Here is a 21286-nt window from a genome sequence, read left to right as displayed (position 1 = left end):
CTCACCTAGCCTTGGCATCATAGCTTGGTACTGCTTGTGTAATATGGATATGTTTGGGAAAACCACGTTAAGACATCAAACTGATCTCCTATCAATCACTTAGCAGCCTTGACTGCAACCTGTACTACTTTTCATAGAATCAGTGAATGGTTTGGGTTGGAAGGAACCATAAAGATCACCCAGTTTTGACCCCCTGCCATAGGCAGGGACACCTTCCACTAGACCAGGTTGCTCTGAGCCCCATCCAGCCTGGCCTTGAACACTGCCAGGGATGGGGCATCCACAGCTTCTCTGGACAACCTGTTCCAGTGTCTCACTGCCCTCACAGTATGGAATTTCTTCCTAATATCTGATTTAAATCTACCCTCTTTCAGTTTAAATCCATTATCCCTTGTCCCATCTCTACGTGCCCTTGTAAAAAACCCACTTCCAGCTTTCCTGTAGGTCCCCTTTGGGTGCTGCAAGGCTGCAGGAAGGTCTCCCCAGAGCCTTCTCTTCTCTGGGCTAACAATCCCAACTCTCTCAACCTGTTTTCACAGGAGAGGTTCTCCAATCCTCTGACCATCTTCATGGCTCTCCTCTGGACTTGCTCCTCCAACAGGTCCATGCTCTTTTGTATCATGCAAAAAAGCTCAACAGCCCTATAATCCACCCTCGTTTTCCAAGCACTGCCCGCTCATTTCCTCCTCCCCTTCTTTGCCTACAAATATGTATTCACACACAGACCACATCTCCTATTAGTATTCCAATATTATGTATAAATTTGATACTACAGTAGCAGGAAAACATTTGTCCTGATACTGACCTCTCTATAGCATCTAGAAGTTTGATTGTTCAGCAAAACCCAACTTGCAACTGTATTTCAGCCTGAATTTACACAGAGACAAGGGTGACAATCAGTCACCTAAACAAACCTGTATCAGGACATTTGAAGAGCCCTCAGCATCCAAAGCATCTGCAGTAGGTTGGCACACAAGACATAAGGAAGATCCATGTCCTTTTGGAGCCAGAGGCCATGTGGGTTTGTGAAACAACACAGGATGGCTACGTGCCAGCAGTTAAGGCCTCTGAGATTAAATCTGTGGGAGTTTAATTGACAGAGCTGGAAGACACACTTCCAGACTTACAAATCCTTCTTCAGATCTGAGAGACAACCAACACCTAATAACTGTGATACCTACTTTTCTGACCAAATAACAAGCTTTCTACTTTTCAGTGACTTGAGCTCCAGCTCCATTTCAGAACGCTAGTAACCTATATTCATTCAAGAGAAATAACCCTCGGATGGGGAAACACTGCTGACCAGAAACACAGCTTTATTAAAAGCTGTATTACATAGTTATGGCTGTTCAGGTGCCTTCTTATTCAAAATATTAGACATCCTTCTTATGGAAGAGTATTGCCTAACAGTATAGTTAAACTAACTTCATTTGGTGTCTTTCTGGTTTACTTTGATAAAAAATTAGCAGCAATTGAAAGACATCTCTGGGTATTCCTTACCAAAATACAGATGTAATTTATTAATCCACTGAAAATGCCTGTGATTTCTAAACATCAATCATTTTAGTTCAAAGTGAAAATATTACATTTTTGTGTTTTCTGTTGAGTTCATGCTTTCCTTAAATGTTCTACATCTGTTCCTCAAGCTGAAATCCTTCCAGAGACAAACCCATCATATGCTCATAAAACTTGATGCCTGTGTAACACATTCCCAATTCAGATTGAAAGGTTTTGCTGCATCAACGTGCATATAATGCTTTGAAGAAACATTCGCTTTAATTACATCCTTTCAACAAACAGCTGGAAGAATAAGCAGGTGAATGCTGTAAAGTCTGCTTTTATAATGAAACAGTTTTCCACATTAAGACTAGGCAGTTACGTATATGCAGACATCACAAAGTCTGCATCCCAAAAAGCCAGCCATGTGTTTGTTTATGTTACTCTACTCCATTTTCTTCAGCACATGGAACTTTACCAGCTGATTCACCAAGTAAGTCCCTCATCCCCTCTCAATATATGGCAATCCAGATGTTAACCACAGCCCTATTGAAGTGTTATGCTAGAAAACAAGGCAGTTTAATATGATTTATCTTGCATTATTCCTGCTTCTGCTTCTCTCTCAACTTCTAACACCTTTCAGATGCAGAGGCTGAAGAAATTTGTCATCTTTTCTTCCACCTACACTTTTTACAGCCAAACTTCTCTATGTGCAGATCTGTAGTGTGTGAGGTTTCTCAGAGCCATCCATGTTTCCATCACTGGATTAATAAGAGCAACTCACAACTTAGCTGCACATGGCAAAGGAAAATGCTTTTGCTAGTGATGTGACAATCTGCCTGCAGGTTTCAAACACCTGTGAGATTCCATACCACCTTCTGTCATTTTTTTTTAACTATCCTGAATTGGCCCCAAACCACCTGAGACAGAAGCCCTGTCTCCAAGTCCAACCACTGCACACCTTTTATTAATGTGTTAGTATTAATTAAAGCATTAGATGAAAATGAAGGTGCAATTCAGAAATATCTTTACATCTGTTCTTTAAATTCCTCCCAAGTGAAGGTTACTGGACAAGCGATGATGAGGCAAATCCAGCTTTAATGATATTTCCCTTCCAAGATGTTTCAGTTCTGAATTCACATGAGAGCACAGTGTCAAGGCTATGCTGATAAGTCAAGGCTGAACATTGCTTTCTAGAGATAGAAAGGTGAGAGTTGATGTTTATTACTACTGGTCTCTCAGTTTCTGAAGGACACTGATAAAAAGCATAGCATCAGCCTGCCAATAGGGTCCCACAGACAAAATAACTGGGACACTGCACTCCCAGTGTTCAGATCATCCAGCTGAGAACTGGGGTGAAATGAATCTGAACTAAGTCAAATACATTTGGAATAGTCATACAAAAAGTCTTGAGATTTGGGAGAGGCTGTTTCTGCCATCACCAAACTGCTCCAGGTTTGGTCCCAAAAGAGTCAAAGCTTTCAGGTATTTAGGATTTTCCTCTGCTGGAAACTGTTGGGGCCTCCAGCTAATTTACATCTCAGTTTAAAAGCAGGACAGATGCATCCATCCCATGCATCCTTGTATCCCCACACTGATATTCACCACTTTCAGGTATGCAACGTGAGGTAGCCCTGACAATCCTTCTGGACCCTGACACTGATCTCCAGCATTGCCCTCCTCCGGGCAACTGCCCTGCATGCTGAGGGCAGAGTCCTTCAGCCTCTGGGGATAAAGCTCTCACCTCTGGAAGCTGCGGTGCTTGCCAGCCTTCCAGCCCCTCATCTTGGCAAGCTTTAGGACAGGACTGAAGATTAATTAATCTGCTCCAGCTTTTACAGTTCTCTTTAAAGCAGCCATCAAAACGCAGCATTGCTTGAGATAGCAACAAGGTTGCTGATTAATGATACCTACTGTCACTTCAGTCCTTGGTGTCTTTAAGCTGCGTCGGTAAACAGATCGGTGCTCAAGCTATTCGTGCCTCCTGAGTCATTAAAATTGAAGGTATAACATAAAATACAGCAAGTTGCTGCCATTGTTTATTTAGTGCAAAAACTCCCAGAAGGAGCATTTGTCATCACAATCTGAAATCATTCACAGTATTGCCAGGGGAAGAAAAAAAAAAAATAAACATCGCAACTGCAATCTGTAAGAAAGCTGAAGTGCAACCATTCCTATGGCTTAGCCAGTCTAAAGAAAAAGCAGCAAAAGCTGATTGCTTTTCAGAGCGTGAACAACATAATTTTATGACAGTCTTGTTCTTTTTCCTTCTAAGCAAATCTACTCCTGGCAAAAGGTGTTGGATTGGCGACCTAAGAAATCAGACTCACTTATTGATCCATATGCAACACAGTCAGCACTCATAGTCCAAATTTTTATTTCATCACTATGCTTTAATCATAACCTACACGAGCACAGTTCAGCAGTGGCTGGACAGTAGCTTAGTCTCTGTGCCTGCTCATTCCTTGAGCATTCTCATGAGAATCGATGTTTCATTTTGGAGGGGCTTAACCAGATGCTCCAGTGCCAATAAATTATTTCACAAAACCATGAGATGTAAATCACAGAACCATTGCTGTTCTGGGGTGCAGATCCCACCAGCTCCTGCAGTGGGCAGTGGATAAGTATTCCTGTCTTGACTTCCACAAAAAAACACGGAGAAGTCCTTAGTAATCACTAAGTACCGCTAGAATTTGTTAGGATGTTATTAGGTAGCTGAAAAGAAAACCTTCAATAGGGAAATTACCAGCTCATGTGGAACTCAGTTATAGTAGTATTTGTTTTGATAGGAACAGGGAAAAAAAAATCTTTAGCATTTAAAACCATCTTTTAGCAGACTAAGAATTCATAATAAGTAGATTCCAGTACAGAACTGGTTCACTTGAAATGATGTCAGCATCTCTCACTTTTTGTTTTTGTAATTTTACTCTTTTTTTAGTTAAAAAAAAAAAAAAAAAAAAAGTGCTACTTGCTGTGAATTTTCCCAGGAAGAACAAGCAAGAACCCAAGAAAAGAACCACTTCCACCCTATCCATTTATTACTATTAACATCCCAGACTCTGAAAAGTAACCCAATAAGACAATGGTCTACTAGCCTAGAATAACCGTGTATCAGCAAGTCCAGAGAGTGCTTTTTGCGCTGCATGAAGCATTGTTTCTGGCAACGAGAACAGAAATATTTTTTCCCCCTTTTAAAAATAGCTGGTCCCAGTCAAAACAATAATTAAACAAGCAAAGGTTCCAAAGCTATGAACCTTAATTACATGCACCACTAAATCTCAATGTGTCACACAGGAGTGCAGAAATAATATACTTGTACACATTAAGAGTAATAACCTCAGAAATTTAACTATAGCACTTCTATTACATTCAGACATTTGTTATTTCTTCTCTCCAAAGGTATGGTTGTAGCTAGCCGAGGAGGAACAAGGGTTTAAGTACTCTATGAATCAGAATAAAGATTAGGAATGAGCAGCTGTACCGATAAAAACACAAACCTGAAAAAAATTTTTCTGACCAGGCATTGGAGGCCCAGATGTCCAAAGTTCTGCCCCTACAGCTTGTGAGAAAACAAAACACTTCTCCGCTATAACTGTTCCCAAAATCTGGCTGAGAAAAAAACCTTAAAATTAACATAACACAAAACCCCCACCACACATCTTTGGAAACAATCATGCCAATATTTATTCTTAAGAGCTTGGGATCAGTCTTAGTAAGCTGGACACATCTAATGTACCCGTCACGCATGTACTTGCTCATACATCCATGCAATCAGGCACATTAGTATCTCTGAGTAGTGTTAAACAATAAACCCACAACATCAATATCTTGAATACTTTAAAAAGCCCTTGTGAAGCACAGCACGTGCAAGTAGGTATGAAACAACTGGATGTTTCTACTTGGGAATCTCATCCCCAGCAGCAGAACAATTCTTCTGCATGATTAAAATCTAACATCATCATCCACTGGAACATAACATTAATTCAAACCCTGAAAAGTACACATGAAATTCTTTAGCAATGTCTGCATCTCTTCCGACTCATCAATAGATGGATGGGAACGAGGGAAGGAGATACATCAGCCAAAAACTACAGTAAATTCCTTCTTGATTTTCTCTGTGGTGATGCTCATTGAAACACATATTAAGTATATTAATGTGCAATTCCTTTTTAAACTAACGCATACACAAAGGAAGCCCGAGTCCTTTGCTTCTACTTAAGGCTTATTTTCCATTTTTGGTGTTGACACTTGGAAGCCAGGCTATCAAAATACATTACTGATTGTGCTCCCTTGTGCCCGTGGAGATGATATGGCACTCAGTAAGGATCTGCCAACGTTTTCACAAAAGACTCTCATAAATGTTTTCACCTTAAATGTGCAATAAATCCTTTGGCCCAGCGTGCAGTGCACCTGTAGACATGGCATAAAGATCTGGAGGATTCTTCACCTGTCATCTAATTAAAGTTAAATTCCAGCCCCAAGTTATCATCTCACAATAGGCAGGGGAACAGGGCAAACTAAATGCATTTGTTGGGGGGAAAATCATTAATTATTCATAATGCTTGGATAGTTTATTGAGAACATGCTAAAGGAAACACAGAGTTTAATCAGTAGAAATCAAACAGAGAGACTCTGATGTGGCAATGCGGGGAGAGGGTTTATAGCTTTCCCAGCTTTGATAAGACTTCTTAGTGGCTCCAGTGTAATCCACATTAAAAGTGAGAAATTGCTTTTGAGAAAAAGTCACACCACCAGGAGATAGCTGATTCTCTCCTGGGGCAAATTATCTCAGCAAGGATGCCTCATCGTTTACATTTGATAGATTTTTAACAAAACGCCTTTGGATTCCCTCTTCATCATTTGCAAGGGGTACACACATTTAGGAAGCAAGAGATTTTGGAAGGCAGAAGCTTATACAGGACTCCATTTATATTGCCTTCCCTCAAAGGAGGTCCCCAGGTAAAAGCTCATTCCCATATTAACTGCCAAAATAATGTCAGTCACCAACAATTTTTTTTTTCTTTTTCTCTCTCTCTCTCCTCCTTACGCCCCCCCCAAAAAAAAAACAAACGTTGTCCTTTGGTCTGACTGCTAAATCAAAGAGAGGGATTAAAACAACTCATTATCAATTCAAATTGAATTCGAGACACAGCTAAGACACAGGAGTTCTGAATTAGTCATGGAAATGCTGCATCTTAGGGTAATTTAAATGACCAACTTTTTGTAATTACCCAGCACACTGAAAATTGCCTGGAAGTTGCTATAGCTCATACATTATAAATGTCTGATGGGAAAAATCAATGGACTACCTATCTGCTACTTGAAGTGTCAGTTCAGAGGGGTCAACTCATTAGCAGCTGTTGGGATTATTGGTTTGAGCAGATGCAATTTAGCATTCCATTAAAAAAAAATATCCATTTGAAGTTATTTTGTTTTCTTTTGGTGTTTTATTGCCCAGGAACTTGTGACGCTCATCTGAAGGGTAGAGAGATATAGCCTAGGAGCAGCAAGTGCCAGTGGGATCCCAAATCTTAGCATTTCCCACTTGTTTCTTGAGGTTTCCCTTGGAGGGAAAGCTTTTTGACAGACAATACTCTGTGCTGCTGTGTATAGTGTGTGTTAGGGAAGACTAGTGGGATACAGAGAGTCAAGACTAACACCTGTCTTCCTTATGGCGTGGATTAGAAAAATTGACATACAGTTAAGAAAGAGGGACGAGAAGGAACAAGGGAATGGGAAATGGCAGCTGGGAAAGAAGGACTGGAAACAGATGCCTCAACATTTGTGTTAACAGTTAACACTTATTCTCAGGAAATAAAACCAGATTATTACTTTTTTTTTCAGATACTTACACAGATCTTCCCTGAACATCGAGACATTACCGAGAAATCGCAGCACAAATAAGAGGAAAAGAACAAAAAGAGAAGTTCTATAGAGCAGCCTCTTCCTTTGCTAGCAGTTACATTAAGCTCCAGCAAAAGAAACCCCTTTACTAGCAGTATAAACTGTTTTCATCCAGACGTGGGAAATGAACAGTCTTATTATCCATAGAGGGATTGCATCAGTAGCAACTGTCTTAGCTTCCTCCCTCTTACACTACCAACGTGACCATCAATGTTAATGTCATTTTCACTAAGGAAGTTTCAGTAGGTTGCATGCATCAAGTCTGAGTAATTCACTTCTCAGGGGCAAAATAAACAAACAAAAAAATTTAAAAAAACAATAGCATTTTATGGGAAGATCATGTCTAATAGGCAATAATACAAGGCTTAACTTGTGTAAGAAGGACAATAAAACTTGGTAAAGAATTCAGTTATGTGTAAATTGTGGGAGAAATCCCTGTTACATCCCCCACCAAATCCTAATCTAATTCTCCAAACACACTTCAGTAGAGATCTCAGATGAACTAAAATGGAAATGAACACTTACTGGTACCTGTGCACCCACAAGCAATTCCATTCTGTGCCTGTAAGGAATTAAAACTGCAAAACTCCAAAGGAAAAAGCAAGCCACTTCAGCTAAAAATCAGTCTGTGGGAAGGGCGCTGGATGGCACTGAAAGAAGCCAAACTAACCCAATGGGAAAGTGTCAGGGGACTGGGGTTTGTTATTCTCCATGCAGCTTTCCAGATTCATACATGCATTATTTTGTTTGATTCCAAATTATGAAAACAGAAGTGCCAAATATCATAAGGCTGCAGCGTATCTGATCTAAGTAATTTATTTTTAAAGTGTTATTCACCCAGGTATATAGTTAGGGAAAAAAAACTATTCTCTGGCAGGTTTTTTCTAGACAACTTTTCATAACAAAGCCCAGAAAAGTTGTAGAAGCCACAAGACTACTTCTGCTCTGCCCTCTCAAGATTTGAATCAGGAAAACTTGTCAGGCACTAAGAATTTTAAAAAAGAAAACAACTATACTTTGCAAAGTCATTTTGGTTTGAACATCTGATACAAACCAGTGTGTGACAACGAGTTTATCTTCATTAAAGTACAGGACTTTTCAATGTAATTTTCATTACATATCAATCTTACTCTAGCAAAAAGGGAATGAATCTTGCAAATCTAGATACAAATAACTTCTACCAAATCACTGTAAACTGTACCTGTAAAATCTAAAACTACATGATATCATTATTACATTTTGAAAACCAGCATCATGTACAGAGGACCAATGCAAAAGCAGGACTCTGCTATCAGTTCTGCTGAAATGACACTGAAGTTTACAGCCAGATTTCACCTAAACGTGAACAAATTTAGGAAAAGCCTGAACATAACTTTCTTTTAAGAGGTAAGGGCACTTGTCATCACAGGATTTGAGTAGCATAAGCTACTTTTTCCATTTTTAAATCTGGCAGAGTCCATTCCTTATCGAGTAAGGTGTGTTATTGTTAGAACAAATACTGCACAATCAGTAATATTTTAGGTATTGTAAATCAGCTGAAAAACTATGCTTAATAGATTCAATATTTAATAGTCATTAAACATTAGGGACTTCTGTTTGATGATAATTATTCAGCACTATATAAGACATGGAATAATATAAATTTCAGTTAAATAATAGGAATATATATCAGCAAGAAAGATTTGGTCACTATTTAATCATGTTTCATAATTACTTTGAAATTAATCCTGCCCTGGATATAGAAGGCAGGTCCCATTACTCATGTCAGGAATCCAAAATTTATACCTGCCCCTACCAGGGCCATCATAGTAAGAAATGGCTGCTTCCTTTTGGGGTAGAAAAACTGAGCAAGATTTCAAAAGCAGGGTATAAAAAAAAAAAAAAAAAAAAAAAAGTTGGTGTATCTGTATGAAGTTAAATCTCACTGCATCCTCCAGCGCTCTCAAACAGAGTGAAACAGAAGGACAGGAAGCAGGAGGGTGCGTAAAAGCCTCTGTCACTTCCAGTGTTTCCATGTTTTCCTTTTATAGAAAGTGTTAGGAGAAAAAAAGCTGGGATTTCTAGAAGGCAGGTTTCCTTCTCTCCTCTCAACATGAAATTGCCATACACATAGCCAATATAAACTTTCTCCATTAATTAGAGCACAAACTCCACTTAGCTTTGTTAACTTGAACTGTGGCCTCTTTTCCAGAGCTGTGTAATGCTGCCAGTATCTAAATGTACTTAAACTACATTAGAAGACCACTCAGGTTGCAAAGTTAAGCACCCACAAAGCTAGGAAGTACCAAATTAAGGTTGCCAATGTCACTTTAATTTTCCCCCTTCACATACAGATTAATTATAAGCTTTACTTACGTGACCATGTTCAGTTTTTTCCTGAAGCACCCATCATTCTGCAGTGCAATGAATACAAAGCACTCAACAAATCAATACCTTTTTTACTGAAATTGTGTTCATTAAATTTAACAGAATCAGCTCCACTTGTAATATTATAGAAATAAATCAGCAGATGTCTTTTTGCACAATGCCCAGCAGCCTTGAATCGAAAATTTAACATCAATTTTCCTGAAACACAGAGTTTCAAGAAATCCTATAGGGAGCCGAGGTCTCAGCACCCAAAAGGCTACAGTTTACAAAGTATTTTGATACATCAAGTCATGGATTCTGTGTGTGCTGCTGATTAATATACCAACCTTTAATGCATCCTACATTGCCAGAGTTGCTCAGATACTCAATATAAAGAAAAACTTGAGCTAAGCAGTATTATAATTACTTGAACAGCTTAAGGAATTAGGGGTATTTTTATTATTTCTAATTAAGATAACCTTGCAAAGTCAATAGATAAGCTGTGGAAATGAAATGGGTTCAGAACTAAGGACTAAGCATATTGTCAAATTAACTTGATGAATGCCAAGAGTTAATCAGGGCCACAGTGATGTTCTCAAGCACCAATAGCTGGAAGAGACAACCTAAGACCTCTGGAGGTCCCCTTCTGTCTACATTATTCTATCGATGGCAGTGACGGCTACCACCATATATAATGCCCTTACTAGACCATCAGCTTCCAGAGAGCACTGATGCATCATTCCAATGAACAGCACTAAAGTACAAGATTAAACCCAGCACAGAGTTTTCCTCGCAGATTCTGGTCCTGAGTAAACCCCTAACTTAAAGATTACCTAGAATGAGACTTGCAAGGTAATAAATTTACCTGCATCTTGGAATAGTCCAAAAGAGACAGTGTATTACTTTAATCTAAAGAGGTGTCAGCATGAGTAATCCTGAAGACGACTATCAAGTAAAGTTTTGGGGAAAAAAATACTTTTCCATTTATTTTGTATGCAATACCATTCGTATATTTACAGTTTCATCACCTGTGCCATGCACTAAGATAATTTTTTTTTTTTTTTTTTTTTTTAAGGAAGAACAGGTTCACATTCATATTTTCCTCCAGGAGTATATTAGCTAAGTGCTGGACCAAACTTGAATTGAGAAGCACAGACATAGATGAGAAAGAATAGGAAAGCATGGGGAGGGGATGGAAAAGAAGATCTCTACTTATGAGTTACCTGCCTGATCATCTGGAGTAGAAGCAACAAAACTCTCATGGAAATTAGGGAAAGCTTGATGTTCTGGCCATGTGGTTTGCATCAGATGGCAACCTTTTTTAATTACAGTACAATCTTCTTTAAAGAAATCACATTAGTATTTTGCAGGGCCTATTAGGATACTTCTTTCAGAGTCCCAGCCATGGGTCAAAGATACTTCGGTTACGTTGCCTTTTCTACTTTGTACTTCATATATAGCATTAACAGGTACTTAGCGGAATAAAATCCATCCATTCACGATGGATGGATAAAATATCAGGATTCTTTTCACTTGACTTTTATTTATAATGAGTTCACAGTAAAAGAAGCATTTGCGTATTAACAGAAAATTAAACTGCACAATTAACCAACATGCAGCTAAACTAAACCAGCACATACAGTTCTATGTTACTGGCAGAGTAAAAATGCAGGGCTGTGGATTGTAATGGAGGAAAACTTATGCAATGTAAACTAAGGCAGATTATTTATCTGACAAATCTTGAGAAGACAAATAGGACTTTAGTGAGCACCTAGAAGTGCAAAACTGCCTGCACTGCCTGAATATCACCCATTCAGCAGACAAACTTAAGCTAGGAGGGGATTGCCAAGGGCTACTTGAAAAGCTCATTTCCCTTTTAATCTCCCAGGGAACAGAAGGTGCTAAGTATCTTTAGGATAATTGGGAGTCTCAACAGTCAAATGAAACGTGGCCAAGGTCTCAGGTGGTCCAGAAAAAGCAAAACCAGCCCAGAACCTGAAAGTTCAAGAGATTTTTGGCTTCCTGTCTAGTTTTCCCTCTTGCTGACTACCTCTCCAGTCACTATTTAATAAGCTATCTACTACTCACCCAAGGGGAACTAGATGGGATAATGATAGATGACCCAAGTTCTGATTAAATATCCTGCTTCTCTGGTAATGCTGTGATTAATCTACATCACAGTTCAGCAGTTCAAATGCAATTACTAGGTTGGGACTAATGAAATTAGGGATGTCTAGACAACTATGAAACTTCCAAGTTTATGAGGAAAACCATATCAATATATTATTGTTACAAAAGCATTTGAGTCAATTCAGTTAACAGAATGATCAATGTGAGACTCTGTGTCTGCCATTTCCAATTACAGTTATAGGATAGCTCAGATTTCACTCCAATTCTTTCTCCTCAAATTTTCTTGCATGTACCTCATCTTCCTTCCCAACAGGTCTGCACTCAGGGGAAACCATTTCTTTACACCGCGAGGTACAGAGGACAGCAGTGTTTCCACAGCTAAGTGCTGCTTACTATCACCTAGGCATTCTTAAGCAGTGACACTCCCCAAAGAGAAACGAAAGGAAGAAGATGCAAAAGCAAGCAAAAGATCCTTTCAGCTCAGCTGCCAGTCACCCTCCAGAGCCTGGCGACATAAGAACCACCAAGATCCGTTTTGAAAAAAACATAACAAAGGAAAGACAACAACCCCACCACAAATGAATGTGGGAAACAAAAGTGGAGACCTGAGTCAAGTCATCGGTTTCTCTTCACTGTTGGAATTACCGACTCAATAGAGAGATGCTACTTAAAACCAGCCTTTAAATGAACTGCTGTCCTACCGCTTCCCTTTGCTGGATGTTACACTTCTGCATCAGATGGCAGTATATGCAATATACCATCGTACCCTAATCATACAGCAGGTGGCAAATTCAACTCAGAAGCTTACTAGCCAGCTAATTTGCCCTAGGTGCTGGCAAAGAGCAGTTCCCAGCCACAGCAGCCACCCCGCTGCACTACACAGCCCTCCGGCCAGCAGCCAGCACCCGCTGCGCGAGGTTATCAGGAGTAGCTGTTCAACAACTGCTATGTGTCGGTCCCTGGGGTGGTCTCTTGCCTGCCGCAGAGCTCCCACCAGTTGTTAGACATGACAGGGCCACGTAGCCAGTCTGCCCAGCTGCTGCAGGGGTGCACACCATCAGCCAGGCAGTAGGCACAGTGAGAGAGAAAAAAAAAAAAAAAAAAAGTAAGTTCAAAATCCCAAGAGGCACCAAACTTAACCCTGTAATGGTACATTTAAACAGGCTGATATATTCAATTCTCTGTTACGTTGTTGATACAAGTGTGTATTGGGCTTGTAGGAGCTTTTAACATACTTGATCTCTCTTTCAAAGCTTACGGAAAGTCTCCCATACAGAAGAGATGCTGAGCACAAGCCTCTCCGATGCTGTGGTTGTGTACACAGAAAACACAGCCAAATAAGAAACAGCACTCAGGGCAATGCAAGCAGTGCATGGGGGGACATACACACAGAGTGATCATTCATTCTGGAAACCACCCCAGCTCCCGAACAAATCCTCTTGCAGCAACTCAAGACCTCTGGCCAGAGACATGTTTGTGATTAATTAACAATCACGGCAGGGGCAAGGGAAACGGGAAAAAAAGTAGAGTCACAAAAGTACTAGAGCACCAGTCCCACATTTAGGAAAACAAACGGGAGCCCTGTTCCCATGTCTCACACTACGCAATGCCCACCTGCAGAGTTCAGCACAGAAATCTCCAAATCAGTATTTTCCACTAAACTGTCATAGCTCAAACCCACATCATCCATGACTCAAGCCACCACATTTCAGTATCCTGTGGCTGTGACACACAAGCACACACGTAGCCTGTCCTGCCAATGCTGCATTGGAGTGATCATCTTCAGCACAGGGTGACAGCCAACAGGAAGGGTGGCTGTGATGTCTTACCCCATCACATCATCACGTTGGCTTATCTGCCAGCTCTCTCCATCATCACACAATATTAAAGGGCACATTCAGCAGAGCTGCAGGATTTCATCTTTAGGAAGCACTCTGCAGGAGTCTCAAATCCAGTTAAAGTCAACATGAACTAAAGATGCTCAGCACACCATGAGATTAAGTCACCAATTAATACTCCACATGCAGGGGAGGGGGAGTCAGCTCAGCACCAAAAACACTCTGTGCTGCAAAGTGCGTGCTTTGAAGCAACCAAGCACAAGGGCTCCAAAGGAAGAAAAATGAATCTGTCAAAGACCCCAACCGGGCCCCCCTCCTGCAAGGAGGCTGTAAGATAACTAGATCAGGTAGCTGTAATAGGGCCTGTTAATCAACAGGATCCCCCTTTTCCTTCAGTCTCCTGCAAAGGCACAGGTCATTAGCAACACTACAAGCCCACAGTCCATTTTGTTATTACAGCATGAGTAAGTGATAGGAGTTAGAACCAGCAGATCTTGCAGAGGGAACAGAATGACAATTATTAGGGTTTGACCTTCAAGGATAAATGTTTCTGTCCTTACTCAGGGAGAACTACCACTAGCATCAGGGGGGAGCACTACCGCTAGCAGCAGAGGGGACTTGGAGCAGTAGCAGCACAAGATGGACCTTCAAAGGGGGAACCAGTCAGTAGAACAGCATTTCCCTGGGAACAAAACCAATCTGGCAACAGGAAAGTCCTCCTTCAAACCCTCTAACAAAAAGAGACAGATGACTCACAAATACCTTCCAGTCCTCTGCGATTTACTCTTACCTCTGTGATGTTTTCTTGTATTTTCTCCTGCAGGAAAAGAACAAAATACAACTGAGATAAGAAGGCTCCACTAGTGAGGAGGAGAAAAGGAGACAGTCGGAAATCAGCAGCAATAAAGCAAAGTCACTTCTGCCATGAGATTGCCCCAAACCTGATATAGCCACTCCCTTCTGCAAACCTCAGAGGTGGTTGCCACTAACTTCAGTAGAAAAAGGTGTGTGTTTCCCTGCATACACATCTTGCCCTTTCTTGTAAGACAGGGTTGCTGCAGCTAGGAAAGAATGAGTCACTACTCTAAATCACTTCACATCCAAGTGGCAGAAACTTACTTCTACTTAATAGCAGTAAAGTAGTTTTTATGTCTCCATGCAGCAGAGAAGTATGGCCTTATCCGTGGAGAGCCCGCTCAGATGGAGTGGTGGTGATGTGATACATCCAGCCACGTTGGATGTGGTTACTCAGTGGAAAACCCCAGTGGTTTTACAGCAGCCTTACTCTAAAAAGAAAATCTAGATCTTAGCAAGTTCTTTGCTCCACCAAATCCCAGATAACAGATCAGAGAGCTTCACTTCACTGAGCATATCTTGGGACTTAACCGTGCCCAGGACTAGGAAATGGCAAGAATGGATAAGCACCTCTTCTCCTCCCCAATCCTCACACCAAATCAATTGCAGCAAAGGTTGTAAATCTCTTTTTCATCTTAGCACAGTGGATTTTATCTTCTACAGCAGGCGATGACACAAGCTGCCAGTGCCCAAAGGTAATAATCATGATCCCTTCTGCACTGTTACCTATGTGGCTATACAGCCAGCTGCAGAGGTTTTTCGGCACTGTATGTTGTCTGTGAGCTCCTGATCCTTTTCCAATGGCTTTACACAGTGCCTGGAAAAATAGGGCATTGATTTCACTGGAGCTCAGCTCTGCTTTTGTTTTAAAGTAAACCAAACTATCTCTAAACTTCACAAGTAGTGATGGGAACTAGTCTCAGCGTGGACTGTGATGAGGAGTGCAAGATCAATGACCTGTCATTTAGCCACACACTCAGATGCCCCCCACCTTTTTGGTGAGTAGGCAATATTGTTAGAATGGATGTGCTGCTATAAGCATCAAGCTCTGCTTTTTCATCTCTGATACAATTGCACATGGAAAATTGTGGCTAAGGCAGGCCCAGAAAACCCAACCAAGGGGCAATTTTTCTTAAAAATAAGAAGAAACGTGGCAAAAAGGAATGTAGTGCTATTTTCTACTTAATAAGAAGCACAAATAATGGCTCCTGGCTGTCAAATGTTTCATCCAATATTACTTTTGGAAATCAAACTTATGGCTTGTACCTGCTTCTGTATTCTGACCAGTTTGGAATCATAAAAATCCTAGATATTTACTTTAAAAGAATTAAAGCATATTTCATTTGTGCTTTACTGTGTCAAGAATTACTTATTTAAACTTGAATAGATGCAAAGGAGTAAAGAGTAAACATTCACAGCATTATCGAGATTCTAGCATACTGGCAGTCAGGATGCTGACACATACAAGCAGAAGCCCACTTGGACATATCTGATTCTAAGAGAATTTTTCATTTTTGTTTCAGAAGGGTGAAAAGTAGAAATTTCATTTAGAAGAATTTAGATTTCAAAGTTTATACTCTGAAAATACAAAACTGCATTTGGAATTTCCTTCCAAAAAGAAAACGCTGAATACCCCCTACATACCTCATCAGCCATTCCAATACAGATTTATTAAAATATCTTGTTCTCAAGAAATCCAGATTTGTTTAAATTTTTATTTCTGCTATATAACTTTTAAATTTTACAATGAAGTGTCTTATGGGTGCATTCCAGCACTATCAGAACTATTTCTCCTTTTGTTGGTTAGTGACTTTCAGCTCCACATTTGAACAAAGATACCTTTTGTTGACTCCTGATTAGCCAAAACTTCCTTGTATATTTTGAAGAGGTGACTCAGCTTTGGGGTGCTTTTTTCATTTGACTAATAATATCACTTTTCCCATCAGTTACCCCTTTCATGCTTCTTTTACTCAAGAATATTTTTACTGCATTAGAAAACTGTATACTACCACAGATGACAGTACTAGAAAAAAAGCATTTGCCTAGTCACAGCAGTTTTAAAAAACGTATACACATTTTTTATTGCTGTTGTTTACTGTTTCCACACCTGCAGTCCAGTTACAGTCAAGGTTTACAGCTACCAAGTTTGTGACTTTATTTATAGACACTGAACTTGCATGTTACAGTTGAAGAGAATGTAACTAAAGGAACCTGCATTTATAGATTCAGTACCCCTATTGCACGTGCTTACTTTATAAGAAACACCCCTAGCAGATTCTGATATCCAGCAAAAAAATTTCTGTACGCTTGAACTGCCAGCATTCAAAACCAAAGTCTAGTGATATTCACCAATACAATAAAAAGATGGTGTTGGTAATATAAAGCTGTTTCCAAGTATAGCCTTCAGTTTGCTTTTAGAAACAATGTCAACAACTACCTGCTTTATGCTTGCTTACAAACCACGACTTACACCTGCCTGCTATTAAATGAAAGCATTGCAAACAAGGAAATTAAATAGTGCCTCTTCTAATCCCACAGCCAGCATCAGCTGTTGGCTGCAATCAGCAACCATGTGTGAATTAACAAGAGGAAACTGGAGGTTGGTGATGTGGGTTGGTTTGGTTGGGTTTTTTTTTTTTTTTGGGGGGGGGGGGGGGGTTGTTCAGTTATGTATTTTTAAAAAGATGTAGGATAAGCTATCCTGATTTATCTCCCCAGAAGTCTATGCAAAGAGAAACTAGCTGCATATGCTCTGGGATAAACCTGGAAATGGAAACACCTTCCATTCAAGTTATTCCTCTTTTCCAGGAGGGAAAAAATGAGACCTAAGGGAGGTGGTGTTGCAGCTCCCTCTACACCTGTGGGCCATCCTGTGCTCATGCCTGCAAGCGCCTTACTGGAATTACCAAAATGTCTGTAAGTTCAGTTTCTTTTCCTGCTGCGCACGTGCCCAGCTAGCACTGCCACATCCATTCAAATCCTGTTACCTGCTGTGGAATGTATTACTCATAGGTCTACATTTAGCTTACATTTTGTAAAAAAATTAGAACAAGATAGACTTTTTTTTTTCGTGCTGAAGAGAATTAGCAGGTGACTCACACCAGGTAGGCCCTATATTAACAGCGTAAACTAGAAATAACTTCACTGAACTTAATGCAATTACACCTGCACGAGTGTAGTGTGAAGTGAGTCACTCCTAGTACAAGGCGACTGCTGGAGCCTAATGAAAATAAATCCAGTAAGAGTTTTAAAAATAGGCATTTTGTTTAGTTTTGATTGTTACAAAGTGGTGGGTAGGATGAAATTTTTGACTCAAATGAGATGAAGTCAACAAGAGAGTTGAGCCCACTATTTCAGTATCTGCTCTCCCGGGGACGAGTGAACCCTTCATGTGGCCAGAGGAACACCACAATATACTGACCCAACATAAAATTAGGACAGACTTTTGAAGGTATTTAAGTGCCAGTAAGACATAGCTAGCTACAGTTATACGGGCACTCAACTCCCTTTGAAATAAATAGATGTGCAAAATTTCTCTCTGTGCTTCGATGCCTGTCAACTTCTTCAAGGCCAAGTATCTGTTCCCAAGGTTTCGTTTCTACCTCTGACATTTAAATCCAGCGCACCCTCAGGCAAATCGCTTTCTTCCTATATTTCCCCTTCAGACCTTTTCCCATTAGTTTGTTAGCTCTTCAGGGCTGGGGCTTTAGCTGTACGGGGGTTTACACATCAATTTATGAACGGGGGCACAACTGCGGCCCAAATAACACTAGTTTTGAGTCATTGAAAAAGGTCCCACTCTTCCTGTGCATCTAGAAACCTAGAGATGAAGAAATTTTAACAGAAACAACAAAAAACCCTGAATTTGGTAATGACATTCTCAGGCCTTACTCTTCTGAGAGGTGAGTTAATGCAACTGCGTAGGTATGGAGAGGAGTGAGGGTGGAGGGGTTGGGGGAATTAAGTAACTCTGCCAACTACTCTGTTTTTGCCCCATAATCATACAACTCAGAATTTCAACTACCTAGATGAATTGCTCTTTCACTCCTACACAGCCTCTGAAGAATTACCTAAACTACTTAAATTCTTGTACTCAAAATTGTGGCTTGGTTAACATGGTGTTATTCCACATTTATTCCACAGGGTCTGGTATTAATGGCATCTTTTCAGTAGATGGAGTAAAACTGTGGGTGAGGCAGAATAGGAAGATCTTTGCATAACTTCATCCCTAGAAACTTACACTAAAATCTGAAAGTTTATGAGCATTACACTCTGCTCACCCACTGCTGCTAAAGGTAGTTATACCTGCCCTTGGTAAAGTCTCTGCAGGCTTGTAACTTCAGTGCAGTGATCAGCCTTAGGCCACCAGCTGATGGACATGCTGTTAACAACCTGAAATACACGCAGGTGAGTGCAGATGACACTTTTCAGTGAGTTAATGCTTCCCAGCTCAGGAATGCCAAGTGCCACAAGCATGGCCTTAGCCTGCTGAGACCGGTGACTCAATTTTTGGGCTAAAGCTCAGAACTGGCCCTCACTGTGGCTTAATCTAACACCTTTTTTTTTTTTTTTTTTTTTGCATGGCCACTGCAATAGGTTCAGAGGGCACACACAGCTGGTCACAGCAGTTTAGCAAGCCAGAGAGGTCTTTTGAAGTCCTTAAAACCCAGCGGCCTCTGCTCTCCCCTTCGTACCACCAGCTGACAACACACAAGTCTGGACCCAGCACAGTATGGGCTTTCAATCTGGATCTGCTCTTCGTGGTGAAAGAGAGGGCAACAACTTTTTAGGGCACTGAGAAACTAGCTGAAGTGGATCTGCTGTGGTGGTTTAAAGATACTACCCACAGCCAGCCGCCCTGTGTGCAGCGCCCTGCCGTGGGTCAGCACCCTCACAGCCCAGCTGGCAGGCACAAGTGCATCTCTGGCCATCAGCTGCTTCAGTACAAAGTTCAGCCTTTTGGCTCAAACTGCCAGCAATAGTGGCTTTCAGCAAGGACGCCAGGTTTTGTCCTGCCACAGCTGAGGCACTGCTCCTTAACGCCCACTCTGTGGTGGAGCCAGAGAGTAAAGAGAACCCACCAGGACATTAACTCCTCCAGCTGATGCATCAAGCCTTGTCAGAGCTGGCCTGCCATACCCTGATTTTTGCTGCTGACATTGGCAAACATGATCAGAGCCATGCGCATGAAAGGGAAACTCCTGCCTGAAGAGGAACATTTTACAAAAGCTACTTCTTCAGAGGAACCGCAGTTGTTAAAGAAAACAGTTGCCACAAGCATATATTTTAAATTAGTTATTCATAGGCTTGAGGAGAAAGAGGGACTTTTCCTTCTCTATATTTAGAAGTTTATAATTAGCATGTTTAAGATGTGAGTAGGAGCTTAATCATCCATTAACAAAAGCACCCAACAATGTCTGTCCTTCTACTGGTGTCCCACCATATCCACAGATCACGCAAGCCAGGGCTATTTGTCTCTGCTTCCCTGCAGGGCTCCTCTCACTAGCTCATTTGGAAGTGCAGAGAGAAAGAACCACCTTACTGTCATGAAACATCTCCCTCGTAAGTAACATGGACAGTCTCACAGGTCTTCCCTTTCCTTTTCCCTTCCTTTCCTGCCAGAGCTGGGCTTCTGACATTAGAATAGGTGTTAAGATAACAATACCAAGAGCAAGCCACCAGTGAGATAAGCAATGACGCTGGCAAAAGAGAAACACGTTTGTCTATAGGTCAAATCGGGAAGATTCTTCCTGCTCTTTTGTTACCCATCAGTGAATCTATGGTTTTAATGAATGACATCCTTCCCCTTCCTCTTTCTACAAGAGCTGACCACAACTCACGTTTACTGCTTTTGTTCCCAAATCCTTCCAGCTCATCTGTCCAGAGTCCCCCAGATTTCCCCTCAATGGCCACATCTAGGCAGGAGGATTAAGGGCATTTCCCAGCTCCCAAGCCCAGATGCCCTCTCTAGCTGTACCACAGTGGTGTAGCGGTTCATGCTGGGGGTAGCTACCATCCCCCTGTGCGTCACTCCCAGGGAAAGCTGGCTGGGGGCTCAGATCAAGCTATATTTTCTGACTGATGGGATCACTTAAACAAATTGAACATCTCTCCCAGCAGCTCGATATTCTGAATCATGCAGTGCATTACCAATTAATCGTCATCATCACAAGATTAGTGATGCATTTACATTACGTTACCAAAGCCTATATTAATAACCATGTATAAATCAATTCACAAAACCCCAACCTCACAGCACAGGCTACAGACCAGCATCTGTCAAAGCTCAGGATCCCATGGGAGCCCTGACCAGAACTCAGAAATATATTGAAATCACCAGACTTCAAAGGCTATGATGCCATCAACTCCTGCTAGGTTTTTAATTCCTTAATGGAAACAGGAAGACCAGCTTTCTTCTTTTACTCCAAATAAAAAAAAAAAAAAAAAAAAAAAAGATAATTTATTCTTTCTTCCACTTGGGCTGTTTAGCAGAATACTGTGTTAAATTAAAAACAATATGATCACAGAAACTAGTGACAGCAGAGGAGAAGAAACGGTAAAAAGCAGGTAAGGAGAGAAAGATTTCAGCTGGTACTTAAGATTTGATGGAGGGTTTATGTGGGATTTTTAAAAAACAATAGCAGACATCTTAAACTGCACCCTGAACTACATGGGGCCACACTGAAATCACAAAGACGATGAGGTAGTCACTTGTC

General features: G+C 40.8%; 1 protein-coding gene across 3 annotated transcripts in view; it reads right to left on the bottom strand.

The window, feature by feature from the left end:
• LOC121086477 (calcium/calmodulin-dependent 3',5'-cyclic nucleotide phosphodiesterase 1C-like) overlaps positions 1-21286 on the bottom strand; it is a 295806-nt gene that overhangs the window by 149347 nt on the left and 125173 nt on the right. For 2 of the 3 annotated variants that reach the window (XM_040590297.1, XM_040590298.1), the window contains one exon: positions 14506-14532. The exons of the other annotated variant lie outside the window; for it this stretch is intronic. In XM_040590297.1, the coding sequence (XP_040446231.1) occupies positions 14506-14532 (27 nt within the window). The remainder of the gene's footprint in view (positions 1-14505; positions 14533-21286) is intronic. 3 annotated transcript variants of the gene reach the window in all.

Source organism: Falco naumanni, chromosome 4 (genome assembly GCF_017639655.2).
Source record: "Falco naumanni isolate bFalNau1 chromosome 4, bFalNau1.pat, whole genome shotgun sequence".
Classification (NCBI taxonomy): domain Eukaryota; kingdom Metazoa; phylum Chordata; class Aves; order Falconiformes; family Falconidae; genus Falco; species Falco naumanni.
This window is presented reverse-complemented; position numbering and strand designations above follow the sequence as displayed.